The sequence below is a fragment of the Phocoena phocoena genome, chromosome 20 (assembly GCF_963924675.1).
Source record: "Phocoena phocoena chromosome 20, mPhoPho1.1, whole genome shotgun sequence".
Classification (NCBI taxonomy): Eukaryota; Metazoa; Chordata; class Mammalia; order Artiodactyla; family Phocoenidae; genus Phocoena; species Phocoena phocoena.
In genome coordinates, this window is record NC_089238.1 from 13,099,541 (window position 1) to 13,125,900 (window position 26,360).

General features: G+C 45.7%; 1 protein-coding gene and 1 non-coding gene across 2 annotated transcripts in view; both read left to right on the forward strand.

The window, feature by feature from the left end:
* LOC136140244 (F-box only protein 27-like) overlaps positions 1-11,165 on the forward strand; it is a 32,173-nt gene extending 21,008 nt beyond the window's left edge. Inside the window, exons 6-7 of the mRNA XM_065898324.1 lie at positions 7,554-7,741; positions 11,126-11,165. Coding sequence (XP_065754396.1) covers positions 7,554-7,741; positions 11,126-11,165 — 228 coding nt within the window. The remainder of the gene's footprint in view (positions 1-7,553; positions 7,742-11,125) is intronic.
* Positions 11,166-21,795: 10,630 nt separating this feature from the next.
* LOC136141599 (U6 spliceosomal RNA) lies at positions 21,796-21,902 on the forward strand. Its single transcript, XR_010657771.1, has one exon. It is a non-coding gene; the product is annotated as a U6 spliceosomal RNA (small nuclear RNA).
* The last annotated feature ends 4,458 nt before the right edge of the window (positions 21,903-26,360 follow it).

A 26,360-nucleotide genomic window follows, 5' to 3' on the forward strand; every position in this document is an offset into this window, starting at 1 on the left:
CCAGTAGGACTCAGCGTTTTCACTGCCGTGGCCCGGGTTCAAGCCCTGGTCAGGGAAGTAAGATCCTCTAAGCCACATGGCACCGCCAAAACAAAACCAAAAACAATTTGAGCTCAGCTGCTCCCCTCACACCCAGGGTGGTTAATTCCAGGCTGGTTGTACCCTTGCTACACTCCCATTCCATTGACATAATAGTGGGAGTTGATCCATCCCAGGGACAATCTCCAAACCTCTGATCTCCAATCCCTGTGGGACCTTCTAAGACATCCCCGTTCATCTCCGGATCACAGTCCTGACGTCAGCCAGGTCAGGAGCAGAGCCAGGCAAAGGGATGCTACATGATGCCATTAACACACTGGACGTCATTTAACTACCTCCTGGGGTTATGGCCAGGCCCAACAGTGAGACTTAGGAAAGAATGCAGAATAGAGCTGGGCAGTAAACAGACCAGCTGATGCCAATCCAGATGTGAACAACCCGGCTAGTGCCGCAGACTTCCTCTGATTTCACTGGCTGTGAAATTGTACACATGTCAGGTAATGGTACAGCCCGACATTGAATGCAACCCAGGGGACAAGAACTTGGTAGCCTGCGAAGCCGCTTTGTTTTGGTAACTATTTAAAAGGGGCCCCGTGGGTTTTTTCATAACCAGCAAGTCAGAGCTCCTGTACCAGTCCCAAATTCCTGGCCGAGAATCACCCTCACCTCCCTAGTAAAATTTTCCTTATGAGTGTCTTTTAATGCCCAGTTAGTTGTAAGAAGGCTTACAATCAGAGAAAGTCAGGTGAACCCACAGAATTAATAGTTTTGTGTTATGTTTAAGAATCATCTGGGATATTTGGTATTTAATATATTTGAAATGTTTAAGAGAATTTGGCATAGGAGAAAATGTGACGGATGCGTCCTGTAAATGTAAGTCTTCCAACTTGAAGTGTGTAATTGAGTAATACATTATTTTGGACTTGTAATTTGTCACTGAAATGTGAAAGGGAATTTTTCAAACAGAGTAAATGGTACTAGAATATTTAAAAGATCTTGACACTCTTGTAATTTATTGTAAGAGTTAAATACTTGGGAAGGTTTCGCTTTTTAGAAGCTTCTGTTGAGTGTCCAAAGAAAATTAAACAGTTAAGGATTTCCCTGGTGGCACAGTGATTAAGAATCCACCTGCCAATGCAGGGGACACGGGTTCGAGCCCTGGTCCGGGAAGATCCCACATGCCGCAGAGCAACTAAGCCCGTGCGCCACAACTACTGAGCCTGCGCTCTAGAGCCCACAAGCCACAACTACGGAGCCCGTGTTCCACAACTACTGAAGCCCACGCGCCTAAAGCCCGTGCTCTGCAACAAGAGAAGTCACCGCAATGAGAAGCCCGTGCACTGCAAAGAAGAGTAGCCCCCACTCGCCGCAACTAGAGAAAGCCCGCGCAGCAAGGAAGACCCAACGCAGTCAAACATAAATAAATATATTTTAAAAATGTAAGTTGGGGTTTTATTAAGGCACACTGATGAAGGGCTTTGGATTTGACTGTATGGAAACAGGCCCTGCTCAGGGACTTCCCTGGTGGTCCAGTGGTTAACAGTCTGCCTTCCAATGCTGGGGACTTGGGTTCAATCCCTGGTTGGGGAACTAGAATCCCACGTGCTGCGGGGCAACTAAGCCCAGGCGCCACAATGAAGAGCCCGCGTGCCGCAACTAAGAGCCGATGCAGCCAAATAAATATTAAGAAAAGGAAGAAAAAGAAACAGATCCTGCTCAGAACAAAGAGTGCCAGCCTATCTGCTTGTTCAGAGCCAATACCGTGGACAGTTTTGAGGAAAGACCACATCAATGGGCTGCTGCGGTGGGTGCCTCCCCATCTCCTCACTGGTCCTGAATCATCGGCCATCCCGAAACTGGCTCCACCTCCACCCAAAACCTCAGCAGCTCTGAGGCAATAACTCTGACTCTTTACATTGGCAAATAAAATCATACTCCCAACAGGAAAGAAGAATACACATTGGAACAGCCATCGTAAAGAAACAAATTCAAACCCACGGTGTCAGCACATTTGTGACATGTGTCAGTACAAGTAATTAGTTTTATAATCATTATAATATCACACAATTGCCTCATCTATTCGTTAAGGTATTTACAACGTTTGCGAAGATCTGATATTAGACTTGTGAAGGGTTTAAGTGATTACATTTTGAAGGAGTGTTTAATTGGTTAGGGAATTCTGATATCGAAGAATAACTGTTTAACGATTTTATCAAAGAACAAAGATTAGTTAGTATTCCTGTTTACATGCAAGCCCCATGGTTGTGAGCAAATCCAGCAGCATGGAAAAACGGCTGCTTGCATACATTACTGGTGAGTAATGGGTAATTCTGCAGTGGCTAAGAAAATTTTATGCTGCATATATTTTTTCATAAGTATAACTATTTTATTGAGATAGAATTCACATAACAAAACAATTAATCATTTTAAAGTGTTTGAGTCTGTGGTTTCTAGTATATTTAAAATCTTGTGCAATCATCGCCACTAGCTAATTCCAGAACATTCTCGTCTCCCCATCCTCTGCAATTCCCCCAGCCCTTGGCAACCACTAGTCTACTTTCTGCCTCTGTAAATTTGCCTATTCTGGTCATTTCCATGTAAATGGAATCGGTACAGCATATGGCCTTCTGTGTCTGGCTCCTTTAACTTATCAACAGGATTTCAGGGTTCATCCATGTAGTAACATGTATCCATACTTCATTTCTTTTTCTGGCTCAGTAATCCCATTTCAATAATTCCATTGCATGGAAATATCACATTCTGCTTATCTATTCATTAATTAATGGACACTTGGGTTGTTTCCATCTTTTGGCTATTATGAATAATCCTGTTATGAACACTTGTGTACAAGTTTTTGTGTGGAGATAAGTTTTTCTTTCTCTACCGTATATACCTAGGAGTGGAATTGCGGGTTTTATGGGAACTCTAAGTTCAACTCTTTGAGCAACTGTCAGATTGCTGTCCAAAGCAGCTACACCATTTTATGTTTTCACCAGCAGCAGTGTATGAGGGTTCCGATTTACCTGCACCCTCAACAACACTTGTCATTGTTCCTTTTTAAAATTACAACCATGCACATATCTTGTGACCCAGCAGTTCCACTTTTAGAAATGTACACATACTATGATGACACACACTGTATATGGCAGCACTGTTGGTAACAACAAACCCCTGTATTTCCATCAGTAAAGGATGAGAGTAAAACATGGGGTACCCCCATACATAAACGTAAATAAATAAGGAAGCTCTCTATGTAATATGGAAAGATCATCAAAGTATATTAAATGAGGGGAGGTGGGGGAGGGATGGATTGGGAGTTTGGGATTAGCAGATGCAAACGATTATATATAGAATGGATAAACAACAAGGTCCTATTGTAGAGCATAGAGAACTATATTCAATATCCTGTAATAAACCATAAAGGAAAAGAATTTTTAAAATATATGTTATACGGTAAAAGCAAAGTGTCAAACAGGGAGTACATGGTATGTTATTGTTTATTTGAAGAGAGTGTGTGTCTGCATAATTCCTTGTACATGCATAGAAAATCTCTGCAAGAACATGTCTGAATCGAGGGGAAAACTGGGGTAGCTGAGGGCAGTGGTAGAAGAGAGATTATCCCTAGAAACCTTTTTTATACTTTTAAATTTTTATACCTTGTAAATATATTATCCAATTCAAAATAAATACAATGAGAAACTTAAAAACACTGAAAGCTAAACAAAACAGATCTGTAGGCCTGATAGAAGCTGGAGGCGACTTCTGCGTCATCCAGTTTGACCTTCACGCCACAAGGAAAATGACAACACAGTGAGACAGCAAAGTGACCTGCCTCGGGTCACTCAGTAATCAGCGGTGTCACCAGGAGATAAAGTCTGACCCAGAGCCCCCCTGTCTTAGCACCTTAGAGGTTATGATACACTCCCATTTCTATAAAGTAATGGAATAAAAAAGGAAATCAGCTGACAGTACAAAGGGGTGGGGGAGGAGACTGGATTCATTTCCTGTTGCCGCTGCAACAAATGACCATAAACTCAATGGCTTAACACAACAAAAGTTATGCTTTTACAGTTCTGGAGCTTACAAGTCTGTAAAATATTTTGTGCCGCATTTTCGGCAGTATTCACAGGTCCCAAGGATTAGGGCATAGATACGTTTAGGGGGTCTTTATTCAGCCTCCTGCGGAGACGACCCACATGTAAGAGATTCCCACACTTTTCTGGTAGGCAAACCTGCTAGAGGCTTGGGGATATGAATCAGAGTGAAGAGGTCATCGCACTGAGGACAGGACTGCAGGGAAGAGGGAGCCCAGCATGACCCGGGCTGTGGGAGACAGGCAGGAGTGAGAAAAAAGGGCCAAGGCAGGCTCAGATGATAGTTTTTCCACACTTCCTGCACCCTCTCCTCCCCCCTTCCCCAGGGCACAGGCCACCCAACATTCATGGGCAGGAAAACAAGAATCGAAGGGCGCTTCGCTAAAGAGATCCAGCTCTCTCTGCCAGCCTGAGGTGGTAACTAGGCTAGGTGTCAGCTTCTGGAAAAAGCCAGTCCTATTTTGGCACTTATGGAGGAGGGGAGGGGCAGCCGGAAGTGGGGCTTCTGGTCTCAACCATCCACATGTGAGGCCGGCCCGGCAGCAAGCCCCACACCCAGACACAAAGCTCCCATTCACCCTGAGACCTGGTGAGAAAACAGTCCAACATTTATAACAGGAAGCACAGTCCCATCACCTACCAGACACTAGCCTTGCTCCTCAGTTGAGAATGGCAAGGAACAAGCTAGATCATCAGACAGGAAAAGAAAACTAGCCCCGAGCAAGACAGAACCCAAAGGAAATCACCAATTCAAGACCCAATCAAGGGGACTTCCCTGGTGGAGCAGTGGTTAAAAATCCACCTGCCGATTCAGGGGACATGGGTTCGATCCCTGGCCCGGGAAGATCCCACATGCCACAGATCAACTAAGCCCATCTGCCACAACTACTGAGCCCGCTCTCTAGAGCCCGGGAGCCACAACTGCTGAAGCCTGCACACCTAGAGCCCATGCTCTGCAACAAGAGAAGCCACTGCAATGAGAAGCCCGCACACTGCAATGAAGAGTAGCCCCCGCTCACCGCAACTAGAGAAAGCTGGCGCGCAGCAACGAAGACCCAACGCAGCCATAAATAAATAAAGTTATTAAAAAAAAAATAGGGAATTCCCTGGAGGTCCAGTGGTTCGGACTCTTCACTTCCCCTTCACCGGGCCTGGGTTCCATCCCTGGTCAGGGAACTAAGACCCCACAAACTGTGCAGTGAGGCTCAATAAATAAATAAATAACAACTTAAAAACATTGTTATAGTTTCTTACCCACAAACTTTCTTCGTAAATTAGGCCCCAATCTCTTCAAGCAATAAGACCTGACTGAACTGACATCAGGTATTCATAACTATTGCACTATGTAGTTCTTTCTACACACAGTTTAACGCAGAAATATCACATGATCGTGGAATGCTGCCCTGATCCTGCTGGGAATACTGCAGAATGCTGTATATATGTTATATGCATTCTACTGCCTTCTAAATTTGAAAAGTAAAATATAAACAATCCGGAATCCAAACTATCTCGTCCTAGGCCTTTCAGATAAGGGACTGTGTGTGGATCGGTACTATACACGCTACCAATAATACAACAATTTTACAACCCGCCGCAGAAAATGCTTCGAAAGGCGGATGGTACAAATAACGAGAGCTGACGTTTACTGCGCACTGCAGGCACGGACCTCACGCCGTCCTCACGATGGCGTTGTGGTGCCTTTCTGAGGCTTCCGGCGGAGGGGACCTGGGGAACCGAGGCTTAAACCCTTTCCTGTGTGACCACCAAGCCAGTGACTTGCACCTCGTGCAAAGCCTACGTATCTCTGGGCCTCAGTTTCTCAGGAGAGGTGTCCATGGAATAATGTATATAAAGCATTTAGCATAGTTGATAGGGACAGAGTAAAGGGACAAAGTAGGTGATTAGTTAATCCCACTAGGGGATTTTAAGTAGAGAAAAAAGTATGGGAGACCCCTGTAAGTTAATGATCACTCAAGAAAACAGGTTTGCTTAACCACAAAACCAAGCAGGCTCGCTTAGCAACAAAACCATGCAACAGAAGCATGAGACATGCCCCAAAACAATAAAACGATGGTGGCATGAGACCCATGTCTTGCCCAGTGAGCTCAGTAGGTTAATGATTCCTAGGACATGCTCCTCTGGGCACACTGAAAACAAAAATATAAGGAAAGGGTAACATTATACTGAACCCTGAGATGATTTACGTTTTTTTAGCATACGTTACCGCCTTTTTGCTCATTTCCATTGTGCCGTGACAGTCCCGGCTTGACCATGGAGGGACAAGAAAACTCCCCCACCTGGCATGGAGGAGGAGCTGATGATGGAAGCCCACCATCTACTCAAGAATGAGGAAAAAGGTGGTCTTCTCCCCCTCTCCACTTTTCCTTTGATTATAAAACTGTAGCCCACTAAGTTCTCCAGGCATGGCACTCCCTTGCCCACCAGCTTGTAGGCCTCACAAGCGTCCTATACTAATACTGTAAACTCTTTTCTTACCTGTCATTCTGCCTCTCCCTGAAGTCTCTCTGCCGGGAGACAGAGGAACCTACGCTCTACTAAGTACAGAGACGTGTTCTATCGGTTTCAGTGCCCGCGATGAGTGAGCGCTGGGGTAACTGGGACTGGTGACGATTTCCTAGGTTGTGGGAGGCCTGGAGCTCAGAAGACTGGCTCTGGGGAGGCCAAGGTCAGTCCTTGAGGTTCCTTGCGCAGTACAGGGCAATCCGAAGAAACTGTGCAGGGCCAAGGGCAGAGGTCAAGAGAGAAATGGGTCTTGGCCCCATCCTTACTGTGAACCTCGGATTAATTACCTTGTCTGCAATTTAGGGGAGGGGACAGGTTTCTAACGTAGGAGCGCCCAGGTTGTCGCCCCAGAGAGGTATGTTCGGCAGAGAGGCTCAACTTAAGAACAAGCCTGGGCTTCTGAGACACTACCACCCTGGGGACACAATGTAAATTCGAGAGAACCCCTGTGGACAGAAACTTCTATCCAAGTGTTTCACACCAAGCCCAGGGTCGAAGTCACAGCTCGGCCATTTACTAGAAGTTGACAGATGGTGGGAGAGATGTTGTGAATGGCGAGGCGGTTGTAGGCAGGTGGCGGGAAAAGGAAGGAAAGACAGGATTTAGGGGGGTGGGGGCAGCTGGGACCATTCCCACGGCGGGAGGCTCCCCGGGAGGTGGGACTCGCCCACCGGAGGTGCCTGCGCTAAGCGCCGGGGAACCCGGGTCTCAGATCGCGGGGCGCCTGGGCAGCACGTAACCACGTGGAGAAAATGTAGACTCTCAGAGGAGCGGGCCCCGAGATGCACGAGGGCGGGGGCTGGTTCCCCTCCCCGCCAGCCTCGCGGCAGCTGGGCCCTCCTCCCAGCGCCTACAGCCTCCCAGACCCCGCCCCTCCCTCGCTCCGGCTTCGCGCAGCCGCCCGCCCGCGGGATCTCACAGCCGTCCGCCCCGGAGAGGACCGACTGCCCAGAGCGCGGGTCCCGGGGCTCCCTGGGTGGGGCCGTTCCCGGGGAGCCCCCCGACTGCCTCTCAGAGCAGGGTGGGGAAGGGGATCCTAGCCCGCCGCCGCCTCCGAGCAGGCCGCCAGGTGAGCGCCGGGACAGGTAGGGACCCAGGTCGGGACCGGTGTCCCGTCCCCACTCGCGGCTGAGGCGCCCCGGGAAGGATTTCCGCCCCAGGCCCTGCCCGGAGGGGCGTGTTCCGAGAGTCCTGCGCCCTAGTGCCCCTTCCCGGCCTGCCCCAGACAGCTTCTGCCCCTTTAAGTCCAGAGTTACACAATCGCACGTTTGAAAGCCCCAGATCATTCGGAAAGGGCTTTGCTAAAAGCAGTCCTCTAAAGCCCTCGCCTCTCCGCTCGGCTGCTGGCCCGCGGAGGCCACCATTAAATAAATCCCCCTCCGAAACGTACCCGACCAACACGTGTTCGCAGCAGCTGGTGAAAGGCCAGACCACTTTTTACCAATTCTGGTTTTTGTTTCCTCTGACTGGCGGAAAAATCTGTGAATCAGAAGATCTTAGAGCGCCGTTTCTCGATTTAGCAACTTGGGCACAGTATGTTTTTAGCTGCGGCCGCTCCACCCAATTTAAATTTTGTTCTAAGTTAACCTTTGCAGTGTTCAGTAATATTTGTTAACACTCCGTATCTTGGTCCTTCAACTTTAGACAGCAGCTGTTTACCCCTTATTTTGAATATTACCAATATTCAAATTTACAATATTACCAACCTACTTTTAAAATAAATAATAACAATTTTTTTAATGTCCCAGTAACACAAGAACAAAAGACAAACGGGACAAAGCTTTGCATGAAATATCAATCGTTTAAACAGCGCACCCTCCCCCGCAGCCAGTTTTAAAACTTTGTAATTAAATTACTTTTCAGAAATGGCAAAAGTAACTTGTGATCCGTAGTGCATGGTTTTAAACCTTTCTCTGCTTTTTATTACTCTGGTAGTTACTTCCAAATTTTTAAAGCAAATTCTTCCATTGTTATTTCTTAGTTTATCAATCATCTCCACGGTTTCCCTCCTTCCTATATAATCATGACATTCCTTTTAGTTTCTCTATTGGCACTTTTGTAACATGAAATAATTTTTGTTTTCTTGTTCCATTAAATATATCTATATATAACTATATATATATTTGTTATATATATATGTATATAATCTGTTGACTCCCATTTTTGTATGGCCTGGCTGAGGAATCTACTTTAAAAAATATACATATTTTTAATTTATTTGTTTGGTTGCACTGGGTCCTAGTTGTGGCTTGCGAGCTCCTTAGTTGTGTCATGCGAGCTCCTTAGTTGTGGCATGCGAGCTCTTAGTTGAGGCATGCATGTGGGATCTAGTTCCCTGACCAGGGATCGAACCCGACCCCCTGCATTGGGAGCGTGGAGTCTTAACCATTGTGCCACCAGGGAAGTCCCTAAAATATTTTTAATAAAGTATTTATATTTATTTAAATGCTAATTTTTCAATCCAGTCAAGTTGTACATATGATTCACAAATCAAATAGAAAAATCTGCCTTAGTTTTTTCCTATGATAAAAGAAATATAATCTCTTTAAGAAAAATGGAAAAGGCAGGGGCAGTGTTTTAGATTAAAAGAGATTAGAGAGACATGAGCACCCCCAGCAGTGTGTGAGCCCCATCTTTGTTAGGAAGATACAGCTCCAGAAGACCTTGGGACAATGGGAAAAAGTGTTCATGGAGTGAAGATTAGATGGTAGAATGGATTTCTCTTAGTGGATTAAATGTTAGTATAGACTTATAGAGGGTCCTTATTCTTTCTTAGAAGATGCATGTTTAATAGTTCATCAAAAGAGACATTGTAAATCAACTATACTCCAATAAAAAATAATTTAAAAAACAAACAAAAACCCCTGTGGATCCCTGAAGTTACCCAAAGTCATCTTGCCTTGGCAACAGTAGCTAGTCCTCTGGAGTCACAACATACCAAGACAGAAAATGTAAAACGCAATTCAAATAAAACGCCACGTGGTTCAAGACCATCAAAAAAAAGAAAAAGGTTAATCAAAAGAGAGGGAGGGAGAGAAAGCCAATATGGTAAAATATGGAACACACTGAGATATTCGTTTTAACTATTGTTTTCAACTTTTCTGTACGGTGACATTTTTATGGTAAAATTTGATGTAAATCAAGTAAGACAGTATAGAAACTCAGAGATGAAGACGTGCACAGTGGTACAAACCCTGGAGCCCTTGTAAAGCACTTTCCACATGCCTAGAGCAGTTAGAGTGCAGTTAACATCAGCTGTTAGTATTTTGTGAAGGACTTTTCTTAACTGCCATGGTCTGCTCACCTGGGAATAACTACTCATAACATCATCACTGCTCTTGAGCCCTTCCTTCTACTCTTTTTTTCTGGAGATAGCTTTTGAACTTGCCATTTTCTTTTTTTTTTAATTTAATTTATTTATTTTTGGCTGCATTGGGTCTTCACTGCTACACACGGGCTTTCTCTAGCTGTGGCGAGTGGGCGCTACTCTTCATTGCGGTGTGCGGGCTTCTTATTGCAGTGGCTTCTCTTGTTTCAGAGCATGGGCTCTAGGCACGTGGGCTTCGGTAGTTGTAGCTCGCGGGCTCTAGAGCTCAAGCTCAGTAGTTGTGGCGCACGGGCTTATTTGCTCTGCGGCGTGTGGGATCTTCCCAGACCAGGGCTCGAACCCGTGTCCTCTGCCTTGGCGGGCGGATTCTTAACCACTGCGCCACCAGGGAAGTCCCAAACTTGGCATTTTCTTTTGCCGTTTTTAAATTCACTGAATGGCTCTGACCTTGCCATTGCTACAGTTTCATGTCCTGCTGTGTTTCGTTACTCCCTAAGGATCCCCTTAGCCCACATTCCTCCAGTCATGGTTTTAATGGCTGCGTGATTCTGACATAAGGAGGTGCAGCCACAGACTCCAGTCCCATAGATGGACTTAAGTGCTGATCGTAGTCACAACGTTCACAATGGGAGCTAACGCTTGTCGAGGGCCAGGCCTTGATCTCACTGAATTTCCCCATCACCATGAGAAGTGAGAGTTACTACAAGTCCACAGTGTCTTAGCCAAAACTTTTGAGGCCCAATGCGTTTGGGAAGTGAATATGAGGCTAAGCCATAGGAACCATCCTGTACATTAGATAAGATTCCTAGTGGAGCTGGAGAGTAATCAAACACACTGATATTTCTTCAGTGAAATGCAAGTTCATACCATAAATAAAACCTTCCATCAGTTCCAGGCAGCTCTGCCACCAAATGGGTCAGTGAAAGACTTGGTTTGCAGAGCTTTTGGATTTAGGGATTGTGGACAGAAGATGTGGACCTGCACATTTCCCATTTTCCAGAGGGGAAATCTACGCTTAGAGAGGGAAAGCCATATGCCCAAATTCACGAAGAAGTTTGAATTAGGGCTGGGGCGAACCCGGGGCTGACTGAATGTGGAACTGGCAACGTTTCACCTCTCCCCAGCGCCACCTCCTCTGCAGGCTGTCACCAGCAGTTCCCAAAACCAATGTCCCCGACTAGCCCTGTGATGCCCCAGAAATGTCAGTGCTGCCTCCAGGGAATGAGATGATGCACGTAAAGAATTTCTCAGGATGCCTTACACAAAGAAAGCATCGACAAATGTGAACTATTATTTGCACTAAGATGCAGTGTGACTGTTTCCTTCTTTGACTTAAATAATCATGGTGTTCACTGATAGCACTAATAATTGTTAAATGGCGAAATATAACACTCATACAGAAAAGTACCTAAAATATACATGTACAGTTTAACAAATAATTATAAAGTATATAACCAGCACCCAGGTCAACAAGGAGAACATTACCAGCCCCCAGATGCTCCTCTGGTTAGTAGCCCTCTCCATCCCCGCAGAGGGAACCAGCGTCCCGACTTTTATAATGCTCGTCTCCCTGCTTGGTTTTTTTAATATGGTGTTAGTACCTTTTAATATGTGTGTACATCCATAAGTAGGATTGATTAGTTTAGCTTGTTTGTAAACTTTCTAAGAGTAGAACCACTGTGTGAGTATATAATGTATCATCTAAACCAGAGAATTTTGGAAGTGATAGGGGTCGCTGTTAACAATGACCCTAATTACCCTGGGACACTAGGTGTAGACAGGACTGCCCCAGGCCACCCAGCTGTCTGGTTGTCCTGGGACTCGCACTCTGGGTGACTTGTTGTGTCTGGCAACTTCACCCAAAATTATGCTTTTGAGGTCCATTTGTGTTGTTGTGTTTACTTGTCGTTAACTCTTTTTTATTGCTACCTAGTATCCCATTCTGTGGCTGCCTTAATTTGTTTATACATCTTACAGCAGATGGGTACCTGGGTCATTTCCAGGCTGAAGCTGTTAGGGGCAATGCTGTCGTGAACATCCTAGTATGTGTTTCCTGGCTCTGGGGTCGAATTGCTGGGTCATGGAGAAGGCACATTTCTAACTTAAGTAAAAAAATGCCTTGGGACTTCCCTGATGGCGCAGTGGTTAAGAATCCGCCTGCCAATGCAGGGGACACGGGTTCAAGCCCTGGTCCAGGAAGATCCCACATGCCGTGGAGCAACTAAGCCCGTGCGCCACAACGACTGAGCCTGTGCTCTAGAGCCCACGAGCCACAACTACTGAGCCCACGTGCTGCAACTACTGAAGCCCGTGCGCCTAGAGCCCGTGCTCCGCAACAAACAAAAGCCACCACCATGAGAAGCCAGTGCACCGCAACAAAGAGTAGCCCCCGCTCACCGCAACTAGAGAAATCCCGCACGCAGCAACGAATACCCAATGCAGCCAAAGATAAATAAATTAAAAATGTCCAACTAGGGAATTCCCTGGCGGTCCAGTGATTAAGACTCCGCACTTCCACTGCAGGCACGGCGGGTTCAATCCCTGATGGGGAACTAAGATCCCACATGCCCTGTGGTGCGGCCACATAATAAATAAATAAATAAATAATTTTAAAAATGCCCAACTAGTTTCCAAAGTGGTTCCACCAATTTTTACTCTCGTCAGGTGTGTATGGGAGTCCTCACTAGTGGCATTTTAAGTAAATTATGGTGACATTGCACTAGTTGGCTGGTTGGTTGGTTGATTTTAATACGCCTGATGTTCATGACATTTAAACTAGAATATAGCAAAATCAGGAGTAACTTTGCCTCCCATTTCACCCATGCTGTGGCCCAGAAGGCAGCTGAATAACTGAGAGGGTGACGACAGTGAAAATGACAGAGAAATAGGGAAATTCAGTATCGTCTACTACTGTCTGCTATGAAAGATGGTGTTTAGCTCACGGTGTATTCGCTCCACTAATTTTTAATAATTGTACTTTTTAAAAGATCATTTCTTATTTACCTTTGTAACTTTAAATTTTATGCTTCACTTGTATTTCTTATCCTGGCAACTTTTGATTCCCATGATACTGAGTGAGTGAGAGAAGCGTCTTGGCTTCCCCTCCTCCCACCTTTTCCTTTCCCATCTTTTGTCAGTTGTACACTTGCTTTCACACGGTCAAGGTTGATTACTTCTACAGTCTGTTCTGTTACGCTATTTAAGTCTTACATGCTTTAACTGTAAAGTTTGCCAGGTTTGGGCTTTTTTTTTTTTTTTTTTTCCCTTGGACAGCTTTATTGAAGTGCAATCTACATACCATAAAATTCAGCCCTTTTAAGTGTACAATTCAGTGATTTAGTGAATTTACAGAGTTTTGCAGCCATCACCACAGTTTTAGAGCATTTCTGTCACCTCCAAAATATCCCTTGTGCCTATTTGTGATCACTTCCTGTTCCCATGTCCAGTCCCAGGCAACTACTAATCTCTCTGTATGTCTTTTCCGGACATTTCATATGAATCCATCATACGATATGTGATCTTTTGTGTCTGATGCTTTCACTTAGCATACTGTTTGGGGGTTCATTCTCATACTGTAGCATGTACCAGTACTTCATTCCTTTTATTGTTGAACAGTATTCCACTGTATGACTATACCACATTTTGTTTATCCATTCACCAGCTGATGGACATTTGGATTGTTTCCAAAGATATAATGCTGCTATGCACTTTTGCAGTCAAGTCTTTGCGGGGACGTGTGTTTTCATTTCTCTTGGGTAGATAGCCTAATAGTAGAATTGCTGGGTTTCATGGTAAGTTTATGTTTAACTTTTTCTTTTTTTTAATGTTCAACTTTTAGAGAAACTGTTTTCCAAAGAGGCTGTACCATTTTCCATTCCCACCAGCAGTGTGTGAGGGTTCCAGTTTCTCCCTGTCCTTGCCGATCTTTTGGACAATAGCCATTCTAGTGGGCATGAAGTGGTATCACATTGTGATTTCAAATTGCATTTCCTTAATGACTAATGATGTTGAGCATCTTTTCATGTGCTTATTAGTCATTTGTATATCTTCTTCAGTGAAATGTGTATTCAAATCTTTCATCAATTTTTTTTTTTTTTGCGGTACGCGGGCCTCTCGCTGCTGTGGCCTCTCCCGTTGCGGAGCACAGGCTCCGGACGCGCAAGCTCAGCGGTCACGGCTCACGGGCCCAGCCGCTCCGCGGCATGTGGGATCTTCCCGGACCGGGGCACGAACCCGCATCCCCTGCATCGGCAGGCAGACTCTCAACCACTGCGCCACCAGAGAAGCCCCTTTCATCAATTTTTAAATTGGATTGTCGTCTTATTGAATTTTAAGTGTTCTTTATATATTCTAGATACAAGTCCTTTATCAAATATATGGTATGCAAATATTTTCTGTTAATCTATAGCTTGTCTTTTCATTTTCTTAATGGTGTCTTTTGAAGTACAAAAGTTTAAAAATTTGATGGTGTTTAATTAATCCATTTTTTCTTTTATGAATCATACTTTTGGTATTGTATCTAAGAAATCTTTGCCTAACCCAAGATCATGAGATTTTTCTCCTGTTTTCTTCTAAAAATGTTATAGTTTTAACTCTTACATTTAGGTCTCTGATTCATTTTGAGTTGATGTTTGTGTATGGTGTGAGGTAAAGGCCTAAATTCATCTTTTTGCGTGTAGATTTCCTAGCACAATCCAAAAGACTGTCTTTTTTTGAAAAGACAATCTTTATGTTAAGAGACCAGATCTTAAATGTTCTCACCAAAAAAGGAAATAATTATGTGAAGTGATAAAGGCATTGCTAATAAATAATCATATTGCAATATATAAATGTATCAGATCAACAGGCTGGAGAATTCCCTGGCCGTCCAGTGGTTAGGACTCCTTGCTTCCACTGCCGGGGGTCCAGGTTCGATCCCTGGTCAGGGAACTAAGATCCCACAAGCCACGTGCTGCGACCAAAAACAAACAAACAAAAAAAACAGGCTGTACATCTTAAATTTACACAATATTAATTATATCTCAATAAAACAAAAACAATATTTTTCCCTTGAAAACCAATAAACAAGAGCTAGTATAAGGAGAATGCCCCTAGCCTCCAGGTCAAATGGATTCCTTTTTCTTGTACGTTATCAAATGGATATAACATGGATATGGTTTAGTGTGTATCATATTTGCGCCATGACTTTCTTAAACAGTTTTTTGTTTTTCCTGCAGTATTTTTAAATAGCTTTACTTTTTCTCTTTTGAAAGAAGGATTTTCCTGTTTTTAACTCATCCCATCTATTTCTTGGAATTCTTTTTTCTTCTTGACGACAGTCTTCCTTTTTTTTTTTTTTTTAAAGACATTCTTCCTTTTTTAGTATCCTGTTCTTGTTTTGCTTTGAATTTCTTCTCAAATCTACGTGTACTCAGGATCAGCTACATAATTTGCAGGGCCCAGTACAAAATGAAAATTGGGCCCCTTGTTCAAAAACGATTAAGAATTTCAGGTTGGCAGTAGCAGACCATTAAACAGGCGTGGAGCCCTTCTAAGTACAACTCCAAAGGTCACACACCCGTGAGGCCTGAAGCCGGCCCTGAGTGTATGAATTAGGGTTTTTCTTTTCCTTTACATTCTTTTGGCCCTCTGAACTGTCTCTGTTACCTCTGGGGTCAGTTCACTTTTGCTCTGCATGTTTATCTTTTTTTAAAAAATTAATTTATTATTTATTTTTGGCTGCATTGGGTCTTTGTTGCTGTGCGCGGCTTTCTCTAGTTGAGGTGAGCAGGGGCTACTCTTCGTTGCGGTGTACGGGCCTCTCATTGCGGTGACTTCTCTTGTTGTGGAGCACGGGCTCTAGGCGTGCAAGCTTCAGTAGTTGTGGCACACGGGCTCAGTAGTTGTGGCTTGCAGGCTCAGTAGTTGTGGCGCACGGGCTTAGTTGCTCCGCGGCATCTTCAGGAACCAGGGCTTCAACCCGTGTCTGCTGCATTGGCAGGCGGTTCTTAACCACTGCGCCACCAGGGAAGCCCTGCATGTTTATCTTACTGGTTCTTTTTCAGGCGGCTGGTTTCCTTTAAGCATCTGGTGATCCCTGCTTGTCCAATCACATTTTCAAACGAACAAGGGGCTGGGTGACTTATTTAAGTAACTGGTATGAAATTTGGGGCTTTCGTAAATATGGTCCTGCTTTCCCACTGGCCTCTTTGTCCAGCTGAAGGTATGACTGAGAACCCTGTGTTTGGAGGCAGCACTTGTCAGTGATAACTTGGGGGAAACCAGGCTGCTGGGAGCTCACTCCCAGATGCCAGAGAGGGGAAGGCTATCCTCAGGAGCACCGGCAGCCTGGGCACTTCCTGGATGCTTCATGCAATGTTTTCAAAGAACAGTCATCCAGTATTGTTTTGTTTTTCCTGTATGTGAATGTTGGGTAGCTTGAGATCTGTGTGGCAAAGCATGGGGGAGGAAGGTGAGGGAACGGGGAACCAACAGGCACAGTTTTTCAGAGATGGACTAACCTCTGTCCTCCCTCTGCCCTCTCGACTCCTGACCTGCACTTCTACCACAGCCTGGGCCCCTCTGGATCCTCAACTCTGGGTCCAGAGCCTCTGGGGGTCCTTGAGGCTCCATTGTCCCCACCTTGAGTTCTGTACTAGCCCCTACACTTCTTTCTGCTTTCTGTCTTGCAGAAATTTATCAACATTTCTTTCTTGGTGATGGTCTCCCTCCTGTTCACTTTGCTTTTTAATTTCTTTGCTGTACATAGGGAGGATGCCCTTTGGGAGGGAGATCAGACTGCCCAGATTCCCATCGCCACTCCACTTCTGACTGCTGTGTGACCTTTTGTGCCTCATTTCACCTCTCTGGGCCTCAGTTTCCTCATGGTGTGAAGATCAACTGGGATAATACAGAAGCCACAAAAGGCTACCTGCAATCAGTTCCTTGGGTCTGCAGATCTGTCTCACCTGGCCCACACTGTTCTTTATTTTTTTTTCTTTAAATGCACTGCTAACATTTAAAAATTGGGTGATTTCACATAAAAACAGGGATTTCCAATCACTTGACAAACTGGAAAATGTAGCCGAACTGGGCCCACCTTCCTACTGGGCAATAAATCAGCCACAGTGAACACTGGCACAGCCTCCAGGCTGGGCTCTTCTCTCCGGTTTGCTTCCACCCAGTTGGTCTCACTTTGGATACTGCCTGTCTCTTGTAGGCATTTGAACTTGGGATTCCTGGGATTCTGTTTTGACAGCATCTAGCACAGAACCAGCAATTATTATGATGAGGCCAGCTGGGGGCTTGAATGCAGCCCTTGCTCTGATCACCAGGCCCTGCTACCCCAGGCTTGCATTCACCCAGAAAGGGTACCGTTTTTTTAAAAATCTACCTAAAAACTCTTACAGGCCAGTAGAGGCTCTGATCATCAATAGCTCAGTCTGCCTTCTTGAACGAGAAGACACACCAAATCTTTGTACATGCAAATAATTCCAAAAAGCAAAGAATTTTCAATCTTGTCTTATTGATGGTTTTTCTGTAACCATTTGTCACAGGTTAGAAACAACACTGGCACCACAGTTCAGAGTAAAGAGTTAAAATTAATAAGGGAGGGAATTCCCTGGCAGTCCAGGGCTTAGGACTGCGCACCTCCACTCCTGAGGGCGCGGGTTCAGTCCTTGGTCGGGGAACTAAGATCCCACAAGCTGCAAGGGGCAGCCAAAAAAAAAAAAAAAACTAATAAATGAGGTTGTCAGGTAGAGGAAAATCTCCCCGGGGCATCAAAAGGAAGCCATTCTGTCTAAAATTGAAAAGATTCACAATACGAGGTGCTGACAACTGCAACTCTCATACATGGTTGATGGGATCACAAATGGCACAATCATGCTGAAAAAAACGACCGGGCGTGTTCTCGTAAAGTGAAATACACACTTACCATGTGATCCAAGAATTCCACTCCTACATAGTTACTCATGAGAAATGAAAACATATGTCCACACAAACACTTGTATGTGCATGTTCATAGAAGCTTTATTCATAATAGCCTCAAGCTGGAAACAGCCCAAATGTCCATCATGCTGGGTGGGTAAACAGGTCGTGGTTTAACCTGTTCAACGGAATACTACTCCACGATAAAAAGGAGTGAACTACTGATGGATACATGCAACGACGTGGCTGAATCACAGAATGTGATGCTGAAGGAAAGAAGACACAGGGGCACATTCTATAGCTATCAGTCAGGGTCCAATCAGGAGACTGGAACCACACAGGAATTTGAAGGGAGAATGTTTAATATACAGAATTATTAATTATAGCAGAGAATTAGAGTTAGAGGGGTTAGCTGCTAAGAAATAATGCTAAAGAATATAGAAATAGCAACTACAAGGCTTCCCTGGTGGCGCAGTGGTTGAGAATTCGCCTGCCGATGCAGGGGACACGGGTTCGTGCCCCGGTCCGGGAAGACCCCACATGACGCGGAGCAGCTGGGCCCGTGAGCCATGGCCGCTGGGCCTGCGCGTCCGGAACCTGTGCTCTGCCACGGGAGAGGCCTGCGTACCGCAAAAAAAAAAAAAAAAAAAAAGAAATAGCAACTACAAGGGGCAGCCACTACCCCTAAGATCTAAGACAGAGAGCTTGAGAAAGATGCCAGTCCCAGGCCATCCGTGGCAGCCCCAGAATCCCTGCTGTTTTTGGAGAACACTTGGAGATGGCTCACTAAAAGGCAAAAGAATCCCTTTGGTGCTGCACCTGTAGAACTTGCTGGAAATCCACCCTCTGGAACTTGCCAGAAGTCAGTCCTCTAGGATGCCGGGGAAAGCAGTTCCCACTCGGCTAGGAAACCAGCTGAGGTGGGTGGCAGGGGAGCGTGCTGGCTGAGGGATGCTGCTGACTGCCAGACAACGGAGAAGCATGCATGTACGCTTGGGAGTGGGGCAGGAGAAACTGCCTATCCCGGCAGTCTGGAAGTGGGAAGCAAAACCCCTTCCTCTGTATGACAGACTCTAGGTCCATCCACCTCACTGCAAATAACACATATATATGGAATCTAAAAAAAGGAAAAAGAAAATGGTACTGATGAACCTAGTGGCAGGGCAGGAATAAATACGCAGACATAGAGAATGGACTTGAGGACACGGGATGGGGGGAGGGGGAAGCTGGGGCGAAGTGAGAGAGTGGCATGGACATATATACACTACCAAATGTAAAATAGATAGCTAGTGGCAAGCAGCCGCATAGCACAGGGAGATCAGCTCGGCGCTTTGCGACCGTCTAGAGGGGTGGGATAGGGAGGGTGGGAGGGAGGCTCAAGAGGGAGGAGATACGGGGATATATGTATGCATATTCACTTTGCTGTGCTGCAGAATCTAACACAGCAGTTCCTCCTGCAATGCCTCTCTGGCTCCCTCTACTGGAAAAATTTAACATGTCAGCCGGCAAAGGGAAAAGATTTACACGCCCAGATTCCAATTTCTCAACTTGGAGCTGTGAGGAAGTAAATTAATAACTGGCACACCATATGATTCCATTTATATGAAATTCTAGAAGAGAAAACTCGAATTTATAGTGACAGAAAGCAGATTAGTGGCGGGGATGGAGGTGGGGCTTAACTGGGAAGGGGTAAACCTTTTAGAGTGAAAGAAATGTCCCACATCTTGGCTGTGGGCATGGTTGTACAGTGGTACGCAGTTGTTAGAACACAAATTGTACACTTGAAGTGTGTGCATCTTATTGGATGTAACTTATACATCCATGAAGGTAATTTTTTAAAAAGGTACCCATTCTGGGAAACAGGGCTCCCTGTGTGCAAATATAAATGGAACATGTACGTGTACACACACAGCAGAAATGCACCACAAATCCCACCACCAAGATTCCCCAGCTTATGCAGGTGCATATCTCTCCATGGGGTGTTATTGGAAGTAGTTTCTGGCTTTGGCTTGGTGGTTTGCTCATGCATTCTCCCTGAGGAATTCAAGTTCATCATGGGTGCCCTGGGTAGTTGGCAGAGTTTTGAAAGGGTGATGAGGTAGATGTGTGCCCACCCCCTCTCCCATTTCCCTTCTCCACAAGGGGGATCCACAGAGGGCATCTCACTAGGTTCCTAATTCTTTCAGATTATCAAATCCTCATCCAAAGAGCGAAAGCCTACAGCTCTTCTATGACCGTTGGGAGTTATTCCTTGAGTCCCAGGCATGGCTTAGGGATATTTGTCCTTCACTGCTCACATCCATCCTTTGAGGTAGAACAATAGTTATTCCCATGTTACAGACAAGAAAACTGAGGCTCAGAGGCCAGCAACATGCCTAAGTGATGGCCTGCCCAAGAAGAGGCAGAACCGGGATTTGAACGTTGATCATCTGCCTCCATAGTGGGAGCTCCTGACCATCAGCTATCCTGCTGGCAGCAGCAGCCCAGGATCCTGGAAACCTTCAGTTGCTCCCTGCCCTCGGCAGAGGGTCCTAATAGGCTTTACAGACACTGAATCTTGGTTTTTTTTAACTTATTTATTTTTGGCTGCATTGGGTCTTCGTTGTTGCGTGTGGGCTTTCTCTAGTTGCGGCGAGTGGGGGCTACTCCTCGTTGCGGTGCGCGGGCTTCTCATTGCAGTGGCTTCTCTTGTTGCAGAGCATGGCCTCTAGGCGTGCGGGCTTCAGCAGTTGCGACATGCGGGCTCGGTAGTTGTGGCTCATGGGCTCTAGAGCACAGCCTCAGTAGTTGTGGCATCCGAGGCATGTGGGATCTTCCTGGACCAGGGCTCGAACCTGTGTCCCCTACGCTGACAGGCGGATTCTTAATCACTGTACCACCAGGGAAGCCTGGACACTGAATCTTTGACAGTTGGGTCTTTTCTACCCACATGATTATATTCTGAAAAAATTCAACGATACAGAAAAGCGAATTCAAGCATACAGAAAAGCTGATTTTTAAATTTTTTTTTTTTTTTTTTTTTTTTTTTTTTTTTTTTTTTTGCCACGCTGCACAGCTTGTGGGATCTTAGTTCCCTGATCTGGAATGGAACCCACGCCCTCGGCAGTGAGAGCTCCGAGTCCTAACACTGGACTGCCAGGAAATTCCCAAAGCTGAAATAATTATACAGTGAAAAAACACTGACTCCTAAGAAAGGGAGACAAGGACAATACCTATGTATTTTTTTAGACCGATACTGAAATATTACTATTCACAGTAACTGTTCAGTCTTCCAAATTCATAAAACAAAAGTTAACGACTTGATATTTCAAGTACCAAAATGTACCAGGGTTTGATCCCTGGTAGGGGAACTAAGATCCCACATGCTACGCCACACGGCCAAAAACAAAAGAGAGAGAGAAGGACAATTCCATCATCGTGATTTGTACAACAAAGAAAATAAAGTGTTTACTTTTATGTGGCAAAAAGCATTTAAAAAAAAAAAAGAGTGGCTACTCAGGGAAAAGTATGCGCTAGCAGGAGACCACGTGGAGACGGAGAAATGCTGGGGAGCCCCCAGCTGTTTGAGTCCCCACCTCTGGTGCTCGACAGAGGAGTGGTGAGCCTTCAGGTGACCCAGCACCAGCCCCTGCCTGAAGACCACTGCATGAGAGCCGCTGAGAACTGCTTGGCTGAGCCCAGTCAGTCCCTAGAGCATAAAAAAATAATCATAAAATAATGGTTATTATAAGTATATGCCACCAAACCATGGCAATGGTATCACCACTGAGTCATGGAGGTATTTTTGTGCAAAATTTTCCATCAGTATAAAAAGGCCCTACTTGATTGGAGGAACCACTGAGGAGAGAGAGAAGCTACCTCTTAATACTCTCATGGGGTCCTTAATTTAAAAGTAATCCTATCGTGCTCACTTTGGCAGCACATATACTAAAATTGGAACAATAGAGAGAAGATTAGCCTGGCCCCTGCACCAGAATGACAAGCAAATCTGTGAAGCGTTCCATATTTTAAAATAATAGTAATAATCATAATCCTATCTTTTGTTTGATAACAGTGGGGAGAGCTTTTTGGACATCCCTTCGTTCCTTTCCATGGACTACCATCTCTGTTTTTATTGTTGTTATCGTTTCTAGTAAACCTTTTCTAGAAAGTACACAAACTGTACAACCTGATGAATTTTTACAAACGAACGCACATGTAACCAGCCCTCAGATCAAGAAACAAGAAGAGGGCTTCCCTGGTTGCGCAGTGGTTGAGAGTCCGCCTGCCGATGCAGGGGACACGGGTTCGTGCCCCAGTCCGGGAAGATCCCACATGCCGCGGAGCGGCTGGGCCCGTGAGCCATGGCCGCTGAGCCTGCGCGTCCGGAGCCTGTGCTCTGCAACGGGAGAGGCCACAACGGTGAGAGGCCCGCATACCGCAAAAAAAAAAAAAAAAAAACAAGAAGAAAGAAAAACAACCTTTCTAAATGTTTCTAAAGGCAGTTCCTCTGCCCAGATGGAACTTTTTTTTTAACTTATTGAAGTAGAGTTGATTTACAATGTTATGTTAATTTCTGCTGTACAGCAAAGTGACTCAGTTATACACATATACATATACATTCATTTTTATATTCTTTTCCATTATGGTTTATCACAGGATATTGAATATAGTTCCCTGTGCTATACAGTAGGACCTTGTGGTTAATTCATTCTATAATATTTATAATAGTTTGCATCTGCTAATCCCAAACTTTCAGTCCATCCCTCCCCCACACCCCTCCCTCTTGGCAACCAACCACAAGTCTGTTCTCTATGTCTGTGAGTCTGTTTCTGTTTCACAGATAAGTTCATTTGTGTCCTATTTTAGTTCCACATATAAATGATATCATATGGTATTTGTCTTTTTCTGATTTGCTTCACTTCGTATGATAAGCTCCAGGTCCGTCCACGTTGCTGCAAATGACATCATTTCATTCTTCTTTACGGCTGAGTAGTATTCCATGGTTTATATGGACCACATCTTCTTTATCCATTCCAGATGGAACTTTTAATGCTGACCGGAATTCTCTTGGCCCCCCTTTGCGAGTGGTACCTGTCCCCTGAGATACAGGTCACTGAGCATCGTTACATTTAGCAAGTGCTGCATAACAGACCACTCAAAATGCAATGGCTTAAAACAATAACCATTCCTTTATTATTTTGACGGCTCTGGGGATTGACCGGGCTCAGCTAAGCAGTTCTCAGGGGCTCTTGTGCAGGTGCCATCAGGCAGTGGTTGGGACTGGGTCATCTGAGGGCTCATTCACTCCTCTCTGTAGCACCTTGGATGGGGAGACCCAAACAGCTGGGGCTCCGAAGCATGTCTATCTCCCTGTGTATCTCCAGTGTGACGACTTCAGGGCAGCCAGACTTACATGGTGACTCAGGCCGTGGTGTCTGGAGCTGGCTCACACTGGATCCTGGAAGCACGTTGTGGACAGCTCTTTCCAACGCCAAAGTCCAGGGACGTCGTGTTGGTAGCTTGTTGTCAGCCATGGAAGGTGTATACACACCACAGAAATCAGCAAATGCTACACACCCAGACTCTTCTTTTTCTCCCCTACAGAGCCAGTTGTTAAACGTTTTAGGAGCACACCGCTGGACTCACGGCTCCCCATGCATGCATCCCCAGAGAGTCAGGCAGAGGCTGTATCCTCTTTCCTGACCCAGCCTCTGAAATCCCTTAGCAATGTCACTTCTGCAATGCTCTGAAAGGCGAAACAATCCCAAAGGCCTGCCCATGTCAAGGGGAGGGCTGTGGACACCACTCCTTAATGGAGAATGGCCAGTCCCTGGAAAAGAGCACATCAGTTTGGATACGTTGTTATAACCATCTGGGGAAGATGTCTGCCATGCATCACAGGTCCCTGGAAACCGAATATCAGTACCATCCCCCAGTCACTGTGACAACCAATACAATATCCTCCCCACCAAACACACCCCCACACACACACTCCCAAACACCCTAGCAGCAGGCAGCGCCACGCCATTCTGACCCAGCCAGTCGTTGGCATTCAGCCGTGTTGGACATGTTGGCTACAAGGCACCTCGTGGTCCTCAGGAGAGCATCACACACAATCATTTTGAATACCCAGGGCTCGCATGGTACATCACTTGAAGGTCCTTGCCCCTCAGTGAAGTCTGGCTGCCCTCGTTGTGTGAGGGGACCACCCCCAGCTCCAGGAATCCCCTGTTTGCCAGTGATCGGCACACATCCATACCGGGCAAGCTGGTGGATTCGCTTGTAAACTGCAGCTAATTATTAATGCAGCTAATAACCACCTGGGGCAAAGCACACCCTAGTCTCTAAAGCGTGTCTCCACAACTTCAGTTCTCTGTTGTGGGGATGAAGGGGAATCGGGCTTTGTGCCACGTCCACGGACCGCTGGCTTGATAGAGCCTTAATCCTTAACAAGACCTTAATCAATTTATTTCAAAATAGTAACAGCTGACATGAATGGAGCACTTACTGGCATTAGATAGTATAACAAGCATTATAGATCATTGAAGCCTCTTAACCCAGGGCAACCTCCAAGGATTGTTTTGGACATTAAAACACGATGATGGGATTCAGTGCGATGATCCAGCTTAAATGCTCAGCACGGGTGGTTTAGTAAGGGCTCAGTAAATGTCACCAGATGAAAATATTGTAGCTAAATGGTTGCTCGCCATCTTTTTATGGTGTGTAATAATAATAGCAACTAACATAATTTAGTGTCTAATATTATATCAATACCACTTTTATTTATGAAACACCAGCGATTATTTAAGCGCTTTACAAATAAATATTAATTCGTTTCATCCTCACAATAACCCTATGAAGTGGGTAAGGTTAACATCCTCATTTTCAGAAGAGGAAACTGAGGCATAAAAAGTTGAAGTGATTTGCCCTTGAGGCAAGAGGCTTAGCTGGGACTCAAACCCAGGCTGGCTGGACCCAGGCATGAGCATTTCATCACTAAGCTCTTCTGCCCTGATGGGGAAATGAAATGCGTTTCTCACTAGGTCTTGAGCTATTCACTGAGTTCTTGTTAAATAAATGTGTTTCACCTTGCTATGCCTCAGTTTGCTCATCTGTAAAGTGGGTCTCTTTAGGGAAGAATAAAGTAAGAAAACGGGAGGGAGGAGGAGGTGATGGTCATGAGGCCCTGAAATTGTAAATAATGTGGCCAGGGACAGTCTCATGGAGAAGTTGACATCTGAGCAAAGACTGAAGGGAATGTGGAGGTGAGCCAAGAAATGCTCTGGTTCCAGGTGGAGGAAACAGCCTGTGCAAAGGCCCTGAGGTGTGGAGGCCGGTGTGGCTGGGGCAGAGTGAGTGAGGGGGAGATGAGGGCAGGGAGGTGATGGGTACAGATCGTGTGGGGCTTGTGGGCTGCATTGAGGACCTTGCCCTGACCCTGAGTGAGGTGGAGCCACAGGAGGGCTCTGAGCAGGGCAGGGACAGGACCTGACTCAGGTGTTCACACCTGATAGCTGGGGAAAGGAGCAGGGAGACAGTAATGGTCCAGGTGAGAGGTGATGGAGAATAGAGGAGGTTCAAAGACTCATCCCTGGGACTTCCCTGGTGGTGCAGTGGTTAAGAATCTGCCTGCCAATTCAGAGGACACGGGTTCGAGCCCTAATCGGGAAGATCCCACATGCTGCAGAGCAACTAAACCCGCACGCCACAACTACTGAAGCCCACACACCTAGAGCCCGTGCTCCGCAACAACAGAAGCCACCTCAATGAGAAGCCCATGCACCCCAACAAAGAGTAGCCGAGTAGCCCCCGCTTGCTGCAACTAGAGAAAGCCCATGCGCAGCGATGAAGACCCAACGCAGTCAAAAATAAATAAATTTGTTTTTAAAAAAAAGACCGATCCCTGACACTGAAATCAGAGGGAGGAGGAAGGAACAGCTGAGGAGACCGACTAGGAGCCACAGGCAGACGGGAGGGGTCCAGAGGGACGTGCTGGCCCAGAGCCAAGTGAGAAGAGCGTCACCTCACTGTGTCAGGTGCTGCTGACAGGTCAAGCAAGGTGAGGATTGAACCGTGACTACTGACTCAGCACCAAGGGGGGGTCATTGGTGACCTTGACATTTCAGGGTAGAGAAGGAGGGCAAAGTCTGATTAGAGAAGGTTTGAGAGAGAAGATCAGTAGAAAATATGGAGGCAGTGAGTGTGACAACTTTTTGGAGAAGCTTTACTATAAAGAGGAGCAAAGAAATGGGGTCAGAGCTGGAAGGGGAGGTGGAGTCAAGAGGAGTTTAATTTGTTTTCAGATGAGAGATGACTCTGTGCGAGCTGACGGGAATGATCCAGTGCAGAGGGGGAAGCTGAAAGCGCAACAGAGAGAGGGGAGAACCGTGAGACGGTGACCTGGGGTGGGAGCAGTCACGGTGGGAAAGCACAGGTGGTACATGGGGCGGTGGGGGTCTCTGGATGTTCACTTCCCATCGATTTTA